Below are 19,039 nucleotides of genomic sequence, written 5' to 3'. Positions count from 1 at the left end.
TGATATCTAGTACAATCCATGGAAAACAAAAACAACAGAAAATTACGTTGTACTCTCTGGTTAAGGGATAATTTTCTGTTAAGTGTTTTTGTTTTGCATGGATAATCAGGATATTTGCAATGGCTTGTGACATGAACTGCCTAAAGTTAAGCCAAACTTCACAGGTTAAGGGCCCAGTCCTCCATGACTGCCCTCACTTCAGAAACTAGCAGCTTTGGGCATTCCCAGGGCCATCATTACTTCTGACCAACTGGCTGCAAGTTCAGGGGTTCCCACAATACCTTCAGGTTAGATAATTAAATAGAACAACTCACAGAACTCAGCAAAGTGCTATGCATACAATTATAGTTTATTATAGCAAAAGGATACAGATCAGAACAGCCAAAAGAAGACATATATAGAGCAAGGAGTAGGAGAATCCCAAATACAGTTTCTGTGTTCTCAGGGACATGTCACCCTCCTAGAACACACCAGAGTATTGCCGACCAGGAAAGTTCACTTGAGTGTCACTGACCAGAGCTTCTCTCGGGGTTTCATTACAGGCATGATTGATTGACTCAATCTCTATACAAAGCTGAACTCAATCTCTAACCCCTCTCTCCACCTCAGATGTTGGGCTAATATCATATGACTCAAAACTCCAACCCTCTAATCTGATGGTTGGTCTTCTGGTATGGCCAGCCCCTATCTGAGTCATCTTGTTAGAAAAACTATCAGAGAGCTTACTATGAATAACAAAGATACTTCTATCACCTAGAAAATCCCAAGGATCTAGACCTGGAACCTGGAGTGGAGGCATTTTGGGAGCAGGGGAGGAAGCCTTGGCAAATACTTGATTACAGTCTTAATTTCAGCCTTGTCTGTATTAGCAAAAGGCTGGAAACCAGCAATGTGCAGTAACAGAACTGATTCTCTGCAAAAATCAAAGTACATCCATATAATGGAGTTCTAGGCAATCGGTGAAAAAAATGGGACAACTGTAGGTAGGACTACAGAATAAATTGCTGAATGTACAAAAGTCTGAATGGTATGCTATAAATTGTGTTTCATATATGTTTATATGTGCATGGGGCCATTTCTAGAAAGATAACTGGTAACAGAGATTAGATCCAGGGAAGGGAAATGAATGAGAGAACTTCTTTTTCCCACCTTTTTCAACTTTCTGATTTTTGTACAATGTGTATATATTACCTGTTTAACAAGAAGAAAACATTACAAGGTTTTCGCATACTTCTTTGAGGCTACTGAACATAATTTATAACTTAATATCTTCTTGATTACGATCAGTCACTGTCATGAATATATTGAACAACAAATCTCTTAAGAGTCTACTGAGATACACAACACAGGGTTTGCTTTCACCTACACTAAATGACCCCAGGCTGCTGTAATTTGAGTGTTACTGTCATTTCTAGTTTTCCTATCTTTTCCCAGCTGCTTCTGACTACTGTCAACATTCCCTCCTCTAGCTGACTAGAAACTTCTCTTTTAAATTAGTGCTTCTAGTTATGGCAGACCAAGAAACCAGACACATGGTCCTATTACAGGACTACATAAAATAAAGAGAAACTGCCTCTGTGAGAACTTGAGAAATACTCTCATAATTCATGTTTTATAACAACTACTTGACTAGTCAAGATTTTTACACACTACCAAATTCCATACAATTGAACAAAGAATAGGCAAGGCATTATTGAAGTCACTATAGGAGCTTCTATTATATAATTAATACTACACTGGTAAGTTCAGATTTGGAACTTTTCAGCATTGCCTTCATTCATTCACTCAAAAATATTTTTGAGCATCTAGTATGCACCAGGGAGTGTCCTAGTATTAGGCATACAGCAATGAACAATAGAGACAAACTCACTTAAAATTTATATTCTAATTTGAGAGATGACAAAGATAAACCAGCTAAGTACAATAAACAAAAAAAGGGATAATATGATAGAACTAGGATGGGGGAATAGCATTAGATAGGATTGCATGTTAATCAGGGTCTGATCAGAAAAGAACCACTAGGATCTAATACACATACACATATCTTAATATTCAAAATAAGGGACTTTTATAGCGATTATAGGAGGTAGTTTCTTTTGTGTCTGGCAGTTGAAAAGGGAAGACAAGGGAAATGGGGGAAGCAAGGAACTTGCTAGGATGAGTAGAACCTGTGGGAATTGAGTGGAACTTGTGAGGATGGACGGGAAGCCATACAGGTCTCTCACTGCCTCTAATCCTCCAGTGTGAATGATGGAGTTGTCCAGCGGAAGCTGGCACCCTTTGTCAGAGTAAAGCGCACACCTGGCCCAGGAGCCAGAGAAGCTGAAGGAGGCGTTCCAGCAGGAACTGGTGTTCCTGTGGGCCTGGCTGTTGTCCCACAGGCCAAGATGAGCCAACAGATAAGCAATAATGTGGATAAGCTGCAACAGTGTCTTGTGCCTTGTCTGGTCCTTCCACTTATAAAAAGAATCCAGATCTGGCTGCTACTTTACTTCTGCCTTCTATATCTTGTATCAAACATTTCTTATGGCCTACGTTGTCCTGAAATTATGCACGGAAGAGAATTCTGCGGAACCTATCTCCAGGTTGACTAAACTGTACCATATAAATCCACCACAGATGATGTGAGTTCTCTAAAAGACATCTGAGCTGAGAACCTGAAGGATGAGGATTCAGCCATCCAACCATGCCAAGATTTGGAAGAGAATGTCCCCGGCAGAGAAGATGGCTAGTGCCAAGTATCTGAGGCTGTGATATAAGCTAGATCTTTTTTTGATGAAGGACAATGAGGCTGGGATATGTGTGTGAGAGTGGTACAAAGTAAGAGAGAACCAGATCCTATGGGCCTTGCAGAACATAGTAATGAGGGAGGACTTCTTTTCCTAAGTGCAGTGAGAGGCACATGGAGGGTTTTTGTCAGGGAAGCAGTAGTTTGATCTGATTTATATGATTTATAAACTTTGTGAAATAATTTCAAACTTACAAAAAAGTTATAAGATTAGCACAAAGAATTTCTGTATGCTCATCATCCAGATTATTTCCATTTTTAAGAGATTGTTTTGGCTACATTGTGGAGAATGGCCCTAGTGGGCAGGACCACTTCTTTCCTCCCCACAAAGGCTTCATGGCACTCCTACAGCACAACACATATGATGCCCCTGGAGCTGTGCAGAAGGCTGTCCAAGTGTGGAGGTCGTAATATTACATAGAGAGCTATTGCAAGAGATCAAACTACGGTGCTTCTACCACACTACTTTCAGATCACAGAGGAAAACCAATCTCATTATTTTAGTCTCAATTCACAAATACACGTTGGAATAAAAAACGGTATTACCTCTTCAGATCTGGCTACTTCTAACAATCATATCAATCCTCAAAACAAACAAAAAACAACTTCAGTGATTTGACACCACAGCAGCTATTTAAGAAAATGTTTCACAGATAATTCCAGATTTCCAAATTCCAAAGAACATGCAGTCTCCTAGAAGAAACATGCTGAAGGAGCCCATGTTCATGTTGATAGATAGGTTCTAGTCTCATTATTTTAGAGATGATCTCAGATTTGTGTATCTCTTATGTTCATCAGATGTGACTTACTTTACTGGAGATCATAAATAATTACCCTAAAGCAAGCTCTTCTGCCTAGATTAACTCTCCTGCTAGTAATACTGTCTAGCTAACAGCCAGGTTCAAATACTGAAGTGTGCTGAGGTCTTACAGATATTCAAGCTCATGTTCTGATTTTAGCACAATTCTAGTTTTAACATTCAAATCAATAGCGAAAATTATGATGGATAGCAATTCATTCTCACTAAAACACAGCTAATACGTGTTCCTTAAATCATGAAGGTAAAATGGAAAAACTAAATAGTTTGGTGACCTTTGAGAAATCATTTATTCTCCCTTATACTCAGTTAAATGGGAGTCTGGTTATTACAATAGAGATTAGTAATAATCAAGGTAAAATGCTTGGTAAAATGCATCACCGTAGGCACCCATCTTATTATACACACATCAATAAAAATAAACATCTATTTTTTAAGGGAAGAAAAGAAATGCTTCTTAATAAAGCTCTGGATGAACCATTTATCTTCTTTCAAAAAACATAAAAACACATAAAAAAGCATTATCTGACAAAGGAAAGTAGAAAAGATTTTTATCTTTAATTAGAGGTTGCAGTATACACTTAACTTCTGTAAGCTGCAGTGATGAATGTCTGTGTAAACATTCAGAAAAGGAGGGGATACTGTGTCATGACTTATGAACTATAAATTACCAGTCAAGATTACTAGTCAAGAACAGTTTTATACATTAACAACTACTTTCCTCCGCTTAACAATGGCTCTTGAATAACAAAATAAATTATCAGCAATTCCAACCACAAATTTAAGAATTAAAGTTTAAACAACTGGTTTCATAAATGCAAGCAGAGTAATAAATTTCATATATGTTAATTGCAGTTACTTATGTTCTTTGAGTGAAATAACACAAAGATTTTTCCTTCCCCTTTTGGCAAGTTCACAAAATTTATGAAAAGGCTTCACCTTTTTCTTTTTTGCTTAATTTCTTTTTTGCATCTCAGCTGAACACAACAGACAATAGCTGGGGTTATTAGGGAGACATGATAAAAGAAAAGGTTATGACCACTCAGACGATCATGTATACCTAAAACGTAACTCAGACTTTCTAGTCTTAACCTGTAGCTCTAATTTACTAAATGATCTACAAAGAACTAAAAGAGATATGATTTAATGAGCAGGCTGAATTTTGTAACTTTGTCACTTTGGGTCACAAACACATATTCTGCCCTGAAAGTGAGGCAGAATACTAGTCATTCCCAGTGAGACTAGGTACAAGGGAAAAAAAAAAACAAAGCCATAGATATTTTTAAGTTGCACTACATTATTTTAACTATTTAATTAAAAAATTTAACTACCAGATCAGTGCACTGTTTCTTGCTTAAACACACAGTAAGTAGATAAAAAATATTTTTAAAATAAGCCAGAAGTAAAAAGGAAAAGGCCTGAACAGCCTGACAAACAGCAACAGAGTAATTTCCAATCAGTGACTATTAATGGGAATACTCATTTTATACAGCGATTATCGACAACCATTTAGCAATTCTTTAATCAGGCACTTGATATTTTTTTAGCTAGCATACTCAATACTGGGGCATCACACACACACACAAATATGGCTTTATTACAAAGGATTCAAGATGGCAACTACTTAGAATCCAGTGCCAACACGGATTATAACAAATCCAGTGAGTGTTTTGTTTTTCAATTATTCATAGAAAATTTAATCCTGATTAAGTATCCTTGGGCAGGAATTCATGGGTAGTTGATGACTGAAACCAACATTTATATGAAATGCTTCTGTTAATTTAATCTGTGTATACGGCTTAATTATGATTGGGGATTCAATGTAAGAGAAATGAATTCTATTGGGATCAAAATTTCAGTACCGTATCACGTAGTACCTTTTCCCTTCTTTCTTTTTAACCACATAAACCTGCTTGTCCCTTCACCTAAGTGCTCAGATTTTAAAATCCTTTGTCTTTACAACCCGTGTAATGTATTTAAGTTTTATTTTTTCATAAACTGTTTGTCAAAAACCTTTGCTAATCAAGCTAAAACCTGAACTAGAGCCAAAAATGGCAGAAAAAAATTGGAGACTAACTCCACCCACAAATAAACAAAAGCCTAGTCATTTAACTGTGAACATATTTTATATTCATTTCCTGAAGTAATTTCAATTCCTTTAAACTCAAATATGAAATGCATTTCCTTAAAGCATAAAAAGCAGCAGTTTTTAAAATCAATGTATTACACTGATTTCATAACTGGACTAGTTTAGATATTTATAAGCAAGTAATCATTTAACTGATTACTTTTTATAAGACTATTAAACCTGAGTTAGCTATTAAGATGAGGCATTATGAGTGGTGAATATTTTACCAAAATAGCATATAGTTATTTTTCACATTTATTTCCATATAGAAATTGCTTCAATCATTTTATAACAACACTTTCTTCAAAGTTTGTTGTTTAAGTATATTTCAAAACATTTCATTTATTACCTTTTTTTCAGTCTTGGTACTGCTTAAATGCAGTTATATAAATAACGTGCTCTGCTTTCGCTGTTCCAAGTTTTCATACTAAATGTATGAAAAAAAAGTAACTGTATTTGGATCCTTATTGCACTCTTTTAAACCAATTCACTTTTCCTCTCAACAAAAATCAAGTGTCAGAAATGAGGGCGACTTTTGTGTCCAGATGATATGGTCAGTGGTAGTGTTACTGAAGAAAGTGAAGAAACTTCCCAATATAGACTGTGAGATAGAAAGAGTCTGTAGAGAATAACCATGGAAACAGACTGGCAAAGGATAACACCTATTGTAATAACCTGAAAAGAAAAAGAAAGGAATGCTTTTACTGCATGGAGAAACAGAGAAATAATACTCAATTTCTCATGAATCTATATATGCTTTTTATATAAATACAATACTCTATCTTTCATCTTTACCATAGGTACATTTTATCAAAAAAAATTTCTGACTAATGCTCTAATTGTTTAAGGATAAAAAATCCCTTTAACAGTTATTTTGTAGATGAAAAAGTAAGGCACAAAAGAATAACTTGCTAAACCATTCTCTCCCAAGGGTATGCACTACAGACAAGAGTTTCAGTAAATAAGAAAAATCAGGTTCCTAGCTAATTTAGTAATAGGAATAAAGCATGCTCCTACCTGAACTTTAAAGAGTACTCTAAAAGCCCTTTCAAAAACTCTCAAGTTGCTTCTCTATTTTTGTAGACTACTGTCCTATCTATTCACCCTTTGTAAATACCTCAGGCTCAATAAACATTTGTGCATTCAGGCACATACTGCATTGCTTGTAAAGGGCTCCTGGCAGACCTCTATTTTGAAACGATGGAGCCATTCACCTAAGAAGGTAGGTATCAACACAATCAAAATGCATCATACTTCAGCATGGCACTCTGGTTTGTAGTCTGTTAAAGCAACTAGACTGATTTTTACAAATCTTGATTTTTACTATTATGTAACAAAAAATTTTAATCATTTTTTAAAAGATGTATTATAAATTATCTAATTTATAAAACAAAATTTCTATTTTAAAATTATCTATTGCCGTTTCTAAAATAAGCTAAAATAGAATCAAGAAAACCTATTTCCACCATTTTGCTTATAAATATTTTGAAAATATTTTAAACTTCAAATTTATCTACTTACTGGTTTACTACTTTGTTTCAAAGTTTTAAATAACCCAGAAAATGTCTTAAAAAATAAACAGGCCCCTCCTATTTAAATATTCTCCCAATTAAGACAATATTTTCATTAAAAAAAACTACTTTCATCATGTATATTTCTTACCTTGTCTCTTTGGTAGTCGCTAAAAATGACAGAAATGCATGCAAGAACCGGATGGCATAAAAACCACAAGATACAGCCCTGAAACAAATGAAAAAGTGAAATAAGTACAGCTGTGTTTTTTTTTTTTTTTTTCAGAATGTACCATATAAAAAATGTTACTAGCATATTTAGGTCCTGATTAACCTCAACAGGCCTTTAGAGTAGAGCTTGTAATAAAATGTGGAAATAAATTTACTGTTGCTGTGACATTAGTATTTTGTTTCTAACCAAATGAGTATTTTTGGAGTATTTATAATCTTATGTTTATAAATCTGCTGCATACACATTTTGATACACTACAAATTATTAATATAACAAATTATTAAGTGACAAAAGCAAGGCACAAATGTATAATATTCCTGTAAAAAGAAAAAATAATGTACATTCATATTTGCATGCTGATACACAAAGAAATTCTGTAAAAATACACAAAAAACATTAATAGTTGTTACCTGTTTGAGGGGTAGAACAGAGGAGGGGGAGCTGGGCAGGTAAGAATGGGTAACTGTTTATACTTTTCAAATATTTTTCTATTTTTCCTTGAACCAGGGGAGCTGGGTAGGTAAGAATGGGTAACTGTTTATACTTTTCAAATATTTTTCTATTTTTCCTTGAACCGGGGGAGCTGGGCAGGTAAGAATGGGTAACTGTTTATACTTTTCAAATATTTTTCTATTTTTCCTTGAACTATGGCAATGTATTCTCTTTCCCAAAATTAAATTTGAAATAAAAAAATAAGTTAGTAAATAGTAGCTGTTGAAATGTTTGGTACATTGAAGATATAGGGAGAAAAAAAGATATAGAAAAATGTTTCGTATGTTACTATTTGTATAAAAATGAAGGGAAATATATATAGGCATATATACTTAAAACTCTCTAGAAGGATAAATTAAGAACTCATAGTAGCAATTGTGTGAGGAGGTGAGAATAACTTTTTGCTACTCCTTACTTTTGGATGTTTGACCCTATTCAGAAAGTTAAATTAAAACACAAAATACTTTAAAATTTGCACTGCTTTAAGCATAAAGCAAAATAAGAGGCCGGGCATGGTGGCTCACGCCTGTAATCCCAGCACTTTGGGAGGCCAAGGCAGAAGGTTCACAAGGTCAGGAGATCGAGACCATCCTGGCTAACAAGGTGAAACCCCGTCTCTACTAAAAATACAAAAACTTAGCCGGGCATGGCGGCATGCGCCTATAGTCCCAGCTACTTGGGAGGCTGAGGCAGGAGAATGGCGTGAACCCGGGAGGCGGAGCTTGCAGTGAGCCGAGATGGCGTCACTGCACTCCAGCCTGGACGATAGAGCGAGACTCCGTCTCAAAAACAACAGCAATAATGACAAAAAGCAAAATAAAAAACCTTAATGCCTAAACACCTCAAATATATATTAACTTATCAAACAATAAGTACTACTGTCCCTGTAAAAAACTGAAAGGCAGGATGACATCTTCTTGTCTTATGCTCAGAAGCCTGAAGTTGGTTCCTAGGGCTGCAGCAGCAGCTTTGCAATGCTCAACACTAGGAATAAAGCAGGAATCTGGCTCTCCTTCCATAGCTGCCTTAGAATAACAGTCAATAACTCTGGACAAGATGGGCTGACTGAACAGAATCAGTCTGATCAGAATGCTGGTTTGAGGTGCTAAAATGAAGGGGTATGGATTCTCTCAATCTGACAGAAAAATGAAACCTTCTAGGGAGGGAGGGTTCTATAATGTTACTGCTCTAACCCTTCTCCTGTATAGAAAAAAACCGAATTTGCTTTTAGATCTCACTAGCAGAAGAAGGACAAGAAAGGAGGAATAAAGTGACAGGATCTCATGTGGATGGAGTGAGGCTGGCTGAAACATGAACCCAGCCTCCTGGCTCCAGCTGCTTATGCTGAAGGATAGCTCCTTACAGTTTGTTATAAAACATTGTATAACTCTGAGAATAACAGATTATAGTCAATTAATAAGTGTTGAGAAATCCAAAGCATATTTGATTTTAAAAATTTAAAATTATATTACAGAAAAAAATGCAAAATCCCTATTGACGAAAATACGAACCAGGCAAAACTGACCTGCAAAGAGTATATGGAAAGTACTGTCTCACAGGTCTTGTAAAATGGGGATAATACCTACATCACATAAGTTGCTAAGGTTAAATGAGTTGAACCACATAGAGAACTTATGGTAGTGTCTGTCACATAATAGTTTTTTTTTTTTTTTTACAAAAAAAAAAAAAAAAAAAACAAGGTCTCGCCCTGTCACCCAGGCTGGAGTGCAGTGGCCCAATCTTGGCTCACTGAAACCTTCAACACAGAGGCTCAAGCAATCCTCCCATCTCAGCCTCTCGAGTAGCTGAGACAACAGGTGCTCGCCACAGAGCCTGGCTAATATTAATTTTTTGTAGAGATGGGATCTATGTTGCCCAGGCTGGTTTCCAACTTGCGGGCTCAAGCGATCCGCCTGTCTCGGCCTCCCAAAGCACTGGGATTACAGGAGTGAGCCACTGTGCTCGGCCCAGAAGTTTAATAAAAGTTAGCATGTAGTTGTTTATTAACTTCCCAAAGAAACCAGAATGAAGTGGATAATCAGAATAAACCATTTTCTTTCCAAACCCATACTTTGGCAAATGTGATGTAGAACTCCCTTTTGAGTGTACTTCTCTCCACTGTGATGATCTGATAGAGTCCACAGCCTAATGACAATGCTAGGCAAATTCTTAGGACGATTAGGAGGATCCCTGCTAAGTTGTGGTGTGAATGGTAGCTATGATGACTGGTATCTTCAAACTGTTCCCAAAGTAGCAAAACACTCTGCAAAAGAAAAACAATATTACGTTTAGGAAAAAAAAGATTACACCTAATTAAATATTTTTTTCAACTCTTTAATAAACATCCCTTTAAATGTTATATAAACATTCCTATCAGACCATAGAGGTTGTTAATGAATAAAGTACAGTCTTTTCATCACTCTAATACCCTAAGCTAGAAAAAATGAATTTTCGGCCGGGCGCGGTGGCTCAAGCCTGTAATCCCAGCACTTTGGGAGGCCGAGACGGGCGGATCACGAGTTCAGGAGATCGAGACCATCCTGGCTAACACGGTGAAACCCCATCTCTACTAAAATACAAAAAAAATTAGCCGGGCAAGGTGGCCGGCGCCTGTACTCCCAGCTACTCGGGAGGCTGAGGCAGGAGAATGGCGTGAACCCGGGAGGCGGGGCTTGCAGTGAGCTGAGATCCGGCCATTGCACTCCAGCCTGGGCAACAGAGCAAGACTCCGTCTCAAAAAAAAAAAAAAAAGAAAAAATGAATTTTTATGAAGTAAGACCAGAGTTAAGAGATTTTTTTAAAATTCTATTGCTGCTGGGCATGGTGGCTCACGCCTGTAATCCCAGCACTTTGGGAGGCCAAGGCGGATAGATCACCTGAGGTCAGGAATTTGAGACCAGCCTGGACATGAAATCCCATCTCTACTAAAAATACAAAAAATTAGCTGGGCGTGGTGGCGGGCGCCTGTAATCCCAGCTACTCAGGAGGTTGAGGCAGGAGAATCACATGAACCCAGGAGGTGGAGGTTGCAGTGAGCTGAGATCGTGCCATTGCACTCCAGCCTGGGCAATAAGAGTGAAACTCCATCTCGAAAAAAAAGGGAAAAAAAAAAATTCTATTGTTGTCATGATTCAAATAAGATCATCTCTAAGGATGAAAACGAACTGAAAAGGTTAAAAGAACAAACTTTCTTCTAAATCCATTTCCTTTTTACTTCAACATCATTGAATGTAAACCGTTCTGCATTCAAACTGGCTATCTCAGGGTAACTTTCAAACATTTCAGTGTTTTTTGTACAACTCAGAAATTAAAAAGTCAGAATTGTTGATTTCAGACTTTATTCATTTTCATGCTAACATCCCTTGGTAAAGGACAGCATATTTTTATTATTCACTATAAATCCTCAGGGCACTTATTCATCACTGTTTACCGACCTTTTCTCCCATGTTGCTAACAGTAAAAAGCTCAGCTAGTTCCTCATTAAGCTATTCTGTTTATTACTATTCAAAAGAAATTAGTGTCCATGTTGCCTCCATCTTTACTAAACATCAATCACTTAACTTACTCTAATATTTTAACCATTGCAACACACGTCTGCAGCTCTCTGCACTTCTTTCCTTTGTCAATTCAGCCAGCCCTCACTCAGAATTGAGTCTTTGGTGACTTCCAAGAACTTTTAGAATACATCAAAACTCAATAACAAATCCAATTATTAGGTTTTATGGGGTTTACCAGCAACCTCTTGCTTTCCTCCTTCTCACATCCTCTACACTAATTTTACTCCTGCTACCATTCTTGTTAGGTAAATTCCTTTGTCACTATAACATGTGAAATTCCTTCTTGGGCTCAATATATGCTCTGTTACTGAAAGTGTTATTCTTCCAAACCACCAAATTATACCCATCTGATTTCTTTTTTTTTTTTTTTTTTTTTTTAAGACAAAGTCTCACTCTGTTTCCCAGGCTGGAGTGCAGTGGCACGATCTCAGCTCACTGCAACCTCCACCTCCCAAGTTCAATTGATTCTCCTGCCTCAGCCTCCTGAGTAGCTGGGATCACAGGCATACACCAGCACACCCGGCTAGTTTTTGTATTTTTAGTAGAGATGGGGTTTCACCATGTTGGCCAGGCTGGTCTCAAATTCCTGACCTCAGGTGATCTGCCCACCTTGGCCTCCCAAAGTGCTGGGATTACAGGCGTGAGCCACCGTGCCCAGTCTCCCATCTGATTTCTTAACCTACATTTCTGAACTTCACTTTTGCAACACAGAAGTGCTACCACAGAGCTACCACAGCCCATGGTTCATATTTTTACATATTCAAACTTCCCTGTTTTCACATACATATGCTAATATGTGATCTGTATAAAATATGTATGTATTTGTATAGCCTCTGACTGCCTGTCTGATCTGCCTTGTCTGGGTTGTTGCTGAAGATCACAGCTATGTTTAATGTATTCTTCATAAATTCTCATGTAAACTCTAGTGTAATATCATCTTAGTTCTCAACTCATATTTGTCTATGACAGTAAATTAAAATTACAATGAAATAATAAAAATGTAATTTTTAAAAAGAAATAAAAAGTGAGAATTTAACCTGACATTGACACTACTCTCTGTAAGTCCTGGCTCAAAAACATTAAGTTGTTAGAATCTTAACCTTATTTTAATCAATTCTTCTAATTCAATTCTTTCTCATCATCCCCTTTTCCGGCACTATCTCCTTTCTAAATATCACCACCTGTGATATGGTCTCTTACCCAAATCATTCATGTAAATTCAATACTCCTATTCCACTCAAAACCTACTATATTAAATAAATACTAGGGATAGAAAGATGAATAAAGCACTGGCCCCATCCTTCATTAATATATTTTTCAATTTATTTAATGCATTAAACTTATATTATAATGTCCTTTACAGAGCCTAAGTATATATACTTCATTTTCATCTATAGCTAATGCTCATCAAAAACTTAGTAAAAATTTTATTTTTATACCTTTCTTCTTAATTTTTACAAATCCATTGAACACAGGCATATGGGTATCTTAGAATGTCAATACTATTAATACAGAGGAAAAGAAAAAAAAAAGGCATGCAGGACCCTTATAAAAGACCAGTTTTGTTTTTACATTTGCTTTCAAAAACAAGATCCCATTCTTTTTTAGTCTATATTTGGCCTTTTAATTAATCTTAGATAATCACCTGAATTCTTTTATGTACAAAGTAGCCAATCCTAAAGATTGACAATGGATAAATCTCAAATCCATTGAATCATTCATTCAATGTTAAGTACTTACCATGTGCTAGAGAAATATGAAAGAAAGCTATTATTAAGTAGGAAATAAGACTCTAACCTAGTATTAAATATATGGTGCTTAAATAAGCTGACAGGAAGCTCAAATTCAGGTAAATTATAATTAAATTCTGCAGTCTACATATAGTTGCATCCAGATAATTAAGATTATTTGATCTAATGCTCTTTAAATTCATACTTTAAATGACACAAATTGTAGAAGCTCAGACATTTCAAGAAAAAAAAAAAATGACACAAATTCCTCATGGGTCCCAGCTTTCAATTCTGAAATGAGGTATGCTCCAGTTTGCATTTCTGAGGATTACTAAGCAGAAACAGAGTATCAACACTCACCTGTGTCGTGACAATGAATACTGCAATGCCAGTGGATGCAGGTGTAGAATCCCACTGGAGAGGTCTGCTTTGAGACTTCTTCATTCTGACTATCGTCCAACCCATGCATAGACTCAAAAGCAAGTATAACATCTGAATTTGGGAAGCGATGTCAAAAACTAATGGGACATGAAAACCAATGTCAACCAAGTTTACACAATATTAAAAAATTTAGCGCTTTTTGCGTTATGATGAGAACATCTTTTTTTTTTTTTTTTAACCACAAAAAGACAGCTATTTTCAAAGAGAAGCTAAGGAAATTCATTGAGAGATATTCGCATGTAATAATTCTAAAGATTTAAAAATTGTCATAAATTTTGTATATATTTATAAAAATAGTTAAAACAGCAGCAATACTATTTAAAAATACATATATATGCCCATACCATATGTCCATTAAGTCCAACCTTAACTCTCTTCATTTCCCATTTTTCTTAGCTTTTCTAACTACATAATCTTGTTCTCTGCTCACTGCTTGTTAAATTCTAAATATGATTTAGAATTTAATCATATTAAATTGTTAATAACTCACTGCTTGTTAAATTCTAAATATGATTTCTGCAATGTGGAGAATACTAGTACCTTCATTTCTGAGTTTTTTTTTTTTTTTGATGGCTGAACTATAAAGTAAAGAGTATTTTCTAAAACTATTAATAAGAAACAATACAATGAAATGCATAGCTCCCATAACATCCAAACATTGGCTTTACTTTCAGAATCCTGAAGACACATGAGAAGCTCCATACATTAGTGTGATGTGCCACCAGGTGGCCATCACCTACACTGCAGGGGAAGCCTGCTACTTCAAACAGAAAAGATGTATCAAAACCACCTGTATCCACGTCAACACTATAAGAAAACAACGAAAATCTATAAATGCTTCAAGTTCCATATATATATTTATTTTGTGAGATAGTATTTAATGATTTTTTAAGAAAGCTTATCACTTTTCTTCATAGTGTATTTTGATGTGAGTTTTAGGCTTTGGGTCAGAAATAGAAAAGAGTCAGTATAACAGAGAATGGAATTAAAATAGGAAGAAAACCTTCAGCTTTGAGGTAAGAAAATTTAGGTCTGAGTCTAGTCTCTACCACTCAATAGCTGACTGACATTTGGAAATCTGTTTCACATCACTGAGCCCAGATCCTTTATCTGCAAAATAAGGATATGCAGACATACTCTTCTATTGAGGATAAGATGAGAGAATGTATATAAATATGCCTAAAAACAATGAAGAAGCAGAGTGTAGTGACTAATGCCTGTAATTCCAGGACTTTGGGAGGCCAAGGCGGATGGATCCCTTAAGCCCAAGAGTATAAGGCCAGCCTGGGCAACATAGTGAGACCCCATCTACAGAAAAGGAAATTTAAAAATTAGCCAGGCATGATGGTATGTGCCTGTACTCCCAGCTACTGGGAAGGCTGAGGCAGGAGGATCATCTGAGTCTAGGAGTTTGAGGCTGCAGTGAGCCGTGACTGCACCACTGCACTCCAGCCTGGGCTACAGAGTAAGAACCCTGCCTCAAACAAACAAAAAAACAATGAGGAGCTGTACACATTACCTATTATTAAGAAGAAACTAAGTAGGACATATGGGAACTTAAACTGTAATCTTGTACTCAGTCAAGCTGATTTCTAAACAACTTTCGACAGAAAATTTATACTATGACAAGAAATAGTTTTAAAAAAAAAGCAGATAGCAAGTGTAAAAGCTTTTTTAAAAATGCTCAGAAAGATACTCACATTCTGCCAAGCTTCCCATAAATGGTACCCCTATTCCATCTTTGGAGTAACTGAGGAATTGAAGAAGATTAGTGTAAATGACAAATGTGAAAAAAATTGTTCATAATCAAAGCAAGCATAATTTTGGTGGACTAATTAGGATTAATTAGATGTAATGATGAACACAGTTTTAGTGGTTTTGAGTTACCTGGAGAAATGAATGTAATTAGCTAAAGCTGAACCAGCTTGTAACAGCAAGGCAGTTGTCAGAACCTTTAAAATCATGTGCATGGGTCCTCCTTTCTTAATAGCCTGCCACAATGATTGAGCATAAATGCAAGCAATCACAAAGTACACTAGGACTAGGAGGAAAAAGAACTCATGTAACCCTGTGAAGAGAAGAAAGGGAGTTTGCTTCAGTAAAACAAAGCCAGTTATCGTATTGGGTTGCTTTCAAATCTCCCTGTCAGTATATTTCTAGAACTTGTTTTTTAACTGGAGTCATAGCATTCACCTTTGTAAGAAAAAAAAAAAAAAAAACTCTTAAAACTTGAACGTTTTTGTGCCTTGGGGCAAAATTTTAACTACAAGAAAGCAGATTAAACCAAACTAGTTAAGGTCAATCTGTAGGAAAGCATAATGGTCAGGGAAACCCAAAGACTCATCATAAAATCACAGTTTTATTTGAAAACAGTAAATGAAAATAGTGATTTTAGCATTCAGTTAAATATACGTTTTACCCCCAAAGTGAATTTCTTTTGTAAAAAGTTTAGAAATAGATTAGCTCAGTCAATAATAGTTTAAAATACCCTGACAATGTATCTCAAAGTGTGTTCTCTTGCCCAGCAGCAACATCAGGGAACTTGTTATAAACGCAAATTCTTGAGTTCCATCCAGTTTTTGATCTACTGAATCAGAAACTCTTGACTAGAGCCCAGTAATCTGTGCTTTAGTAAGCCCTAAGCATGATTCTGAAATAGCTAACGCACGAGAACCACAGCTTGGGAATGTCCCAATACCCTGAATTTCCATTTGGACAAATCTTCAAAATATCTGTCATGTCCAGAGATCTCTTCTGAGATGAACTGTCTACAGCTCTTTCCAAAAAAAAAAAAAAAAATCCTGTGGAGATCATGCAACTCCATGCCAGGATTGGCTGAAAATTGTAACACCTAACCAAATGGCTACCAATGCAAGAGGCCAACGACATAACAATTTTAATTTAGGCTAATCATCTTCTCTTAGTAGATCAAACTATAAAGCAGAAAGGAAAGAGGCCACAGAAATTGAAGTTGAAAGGAGATGATGTTGGAACAGGCCAGAGGAATCAAACTGAGCCATGATAAAAACCAAAGTTTTGAGGGAGCAGAAATTACAAGTGAGGAAAGAGAGATGGCTGGCAAAGAACAAAGAATGTGCAGACTTTATATTAAAAATGAAACCAGTCATTACAGCAGCCTCTAGTGCCTACTAGCAGCTTTTTAGTACAGTTTTCATGTAACCTTATTATAAATGTCACTTTTTCTGTGTTAACTTGAAATCTTTTGACTGAGTCTCCATTTTTCAGAAATTTCAGAAAATTTTTATAATAAAGCACCAGGCTAGCTTTCAGTTTAACGGCTAACATTTACTTGGTTACATGTCAAGATAGTCCCTAATATTAAGACTTTTACATTCTATCTAACACCAGACTGCTCTAACAGTGGTGTGAATAGAGCTGTCTTAATTAAGTCTACGGATGAACTTTCATTCCAATGGTAAACACCAAGCCTGCTCTAGTGTGCCATTTGGGTAAACTTCAATTAACAGTGAGAGAAGAAAATATTTCTAATATGTGGAAAATAATTTTGTAAAAGCAATCAGAAGACACAAATCATAAGAATCAATAAGTAGCTCAATCATGCTTTTGGCCTGGTTAGGGGGGGAAAAGCAGCAAAAAGTATTTCTGCCACTGGGTGTCTCTCCTGCTCTATGAATATAAATGTGGACAGTTAACTTTTCTAGTGCAGGTGAAAAAGCATGTTTAGACTTCAGGAAGGGAAGATCAAGTAAAATAGCATATTTTCTTTTAAAACTCCTTACATAGAAAAGCACTCTAGCCTTAGAAATAATGGCAACATAATCCTGGGGTGGTTATAGTACTGGAACAAGACAGAAAATACAAATGCTAAATATATTATAATAACTGTGGGACAGTAAAGTTCCTTATGCTATCCTGTGTTTTGAATCTTAGTTTTTATCTTTCCTTCTTTGTATTAAAGAATTAAACATGGCATTCAATTTAAAGTTTTATTTATTTATAATATTTTACAGAATATCTTTAAAGTTTCTAACTTATAGGATAAAGTTTCCGACTCCACTAAGTTACAACTCTACCATGAAAAGAAAATGCTCAGACTATTTACTGAGGAATCGGAATAATGTAGAAGGAAGGACTCTGGAAAATAAGATATACGTTACAGTAAAAAATGTTTTAGGATTATTCACAGTTAATAATCTTCCAGCAAAAGCTAACATTATAATGAACACAAAAATTATTTCATTGACATAACATATTAAATAAATTGAACTGGGTCATGCCCCACACTTTATTCACTGAATTTTAGATGATTCTTACCTTGAACCTTTCCATAAAATACTTAAAAAGATAAAATGCTAGCTTTGCACTCAATGTTCTTTTAAACAAATCATCTCTTTAAAAAAGTCTGTCTTTTTGGTCAGGCGCAATGCCTCAGACCTGTAATCCCAGCACTTTGGGAGGCTGAGGTGGTTGGATCACAAGATCAGAAGATCGAGGCCATCCTGGCTAATGCGGTGAAACCCCCCGTCTCTACTAAAAAAAAAAATACAAAAAAATCAGCCAGGCATGGTGGCACATGCCTGTAATCCCGGCTAGGAGAATCGCTTGAACCTGGGAGGCAGAGGTTGCAAGTGAGCCGAGATGGCGCCAATGTACTAGGGGGGACAATGTCCAGCCTAGGGGACAGAGCGAGACTCCCTCTTTAAAAAAAAAAAAAAAGTCTGGTTTTTTCCTCTCTTCAGCTACCAAGTTTTTGTTTTGCCACAAGCAAAAATTGTTTGTTCACTTTGAAATTAAACTCAATTTGTGTTCACTTTGCTTGTTCACTTTGAAATTAAAACCTAATTTTAAAACAGGTGGGCACTAATTGCCAAATCTTATTATACTTAAGAGTTAATATACACTAAAAAAGTATACACTAAAGAAGAAAAATACTCTTAATGAGCGTACAACAGGTGGTGAACACTTGTAAGGGAATGTGTAAGGTTTAAGGCAAGCTTAAAGGAAGCAGCATTGGCAAAATAAAGTAGCAAGAAAACTTAGAGGACAGCTTCAATAAATTCAGCCCCAGCTAAATGATGGTAAGTAAGAAAGGAGGAGAGCCTAGGGGGAAAGGGTCCTTGGGTTCTGGGGCAGCACCTGGAACAGACATTCCCGCCTACCCATGATCCTTGTCTCAGAGCCCCAGTGGTCTCCCACACTCAAGTGTCTCAAGAAATATCCTGATTAGTCTAAATCAATCAGAAATTCCCATACCCTTACCAGTAGGAGGTAAACCTAACCCTTTTGACATATTTGTCTACTTTTATCCTCTTTCTTTCATGTCAACTTACATTTCTCTTATGATGCTATGACCCAGTTCTG

General features: G+C 36.1%; 2 protein-coding genes across 2 annotated transcripts in view; both read right to left on the bottom strand.

Annotated features, from left to right (window-relative positions):
- Positions 1-19,039, bottom strand: part of CLDN10 (claudin 10) — a 1,179,064-nt gene that overhangs the window by 945,322 nt on the left and 214,703 nt on the right. The gene's annotated exons all lie outside the window — the stretch shown is intronic.
- GPR180 (G protein-coupled receptor 180) overlaps positions 329-19,039 on the bottom strand; it is a 33,970-nt gene continuing 15,259 nt past the window's right edge. Inside the window, exons 4-9 of the mRNA XM_050766555.1 lie at positions 15,584-15,764; positions 15,397-15,446; positions 13,616-13,773; positions 10,040-10,231; positions 7,396-7,473; positions 329-6,408 (exon numbers count right to left, since the gene is read on the bottom strand). Of these exons, the coding sequence (XP_050622512.1) occupies positions 6,250-6,408; positions 7,396-7,473; positions 10,040-10,231; positions 13,616-13,773; positions 15,397-15,446; positions 15,584-15,764 (818 nt within the window). The 3' untranslated portion in view covers positions 329-6,249. The remainder of the gene's footprint in view (positions 6,409-7,395; positions 7,474-10,039; positions 10,232-13,615; positions 13,774-15,396; positions 15,447-15,583; positions 15,765-19,039) is intronic.

This window comes from Macaca thibetana, chromosome 17 (genome assembly GCF_024542745.1).
Source record: "Macaca thibetana thibetana isolate TM-01 chromosome 17, ASM2454274v1, whole genome shotgun sequence".
Taxonomy (NCBI): domain Eukaryota; kingdom Metazoa; phylum Chordata; class Mammalia; order Primates; family Cercopithecidae; genus Macaca; species Macaca thibetana.
This window is presented reverse-complemented; position numbering and strand designations above follow the sequence as displayed.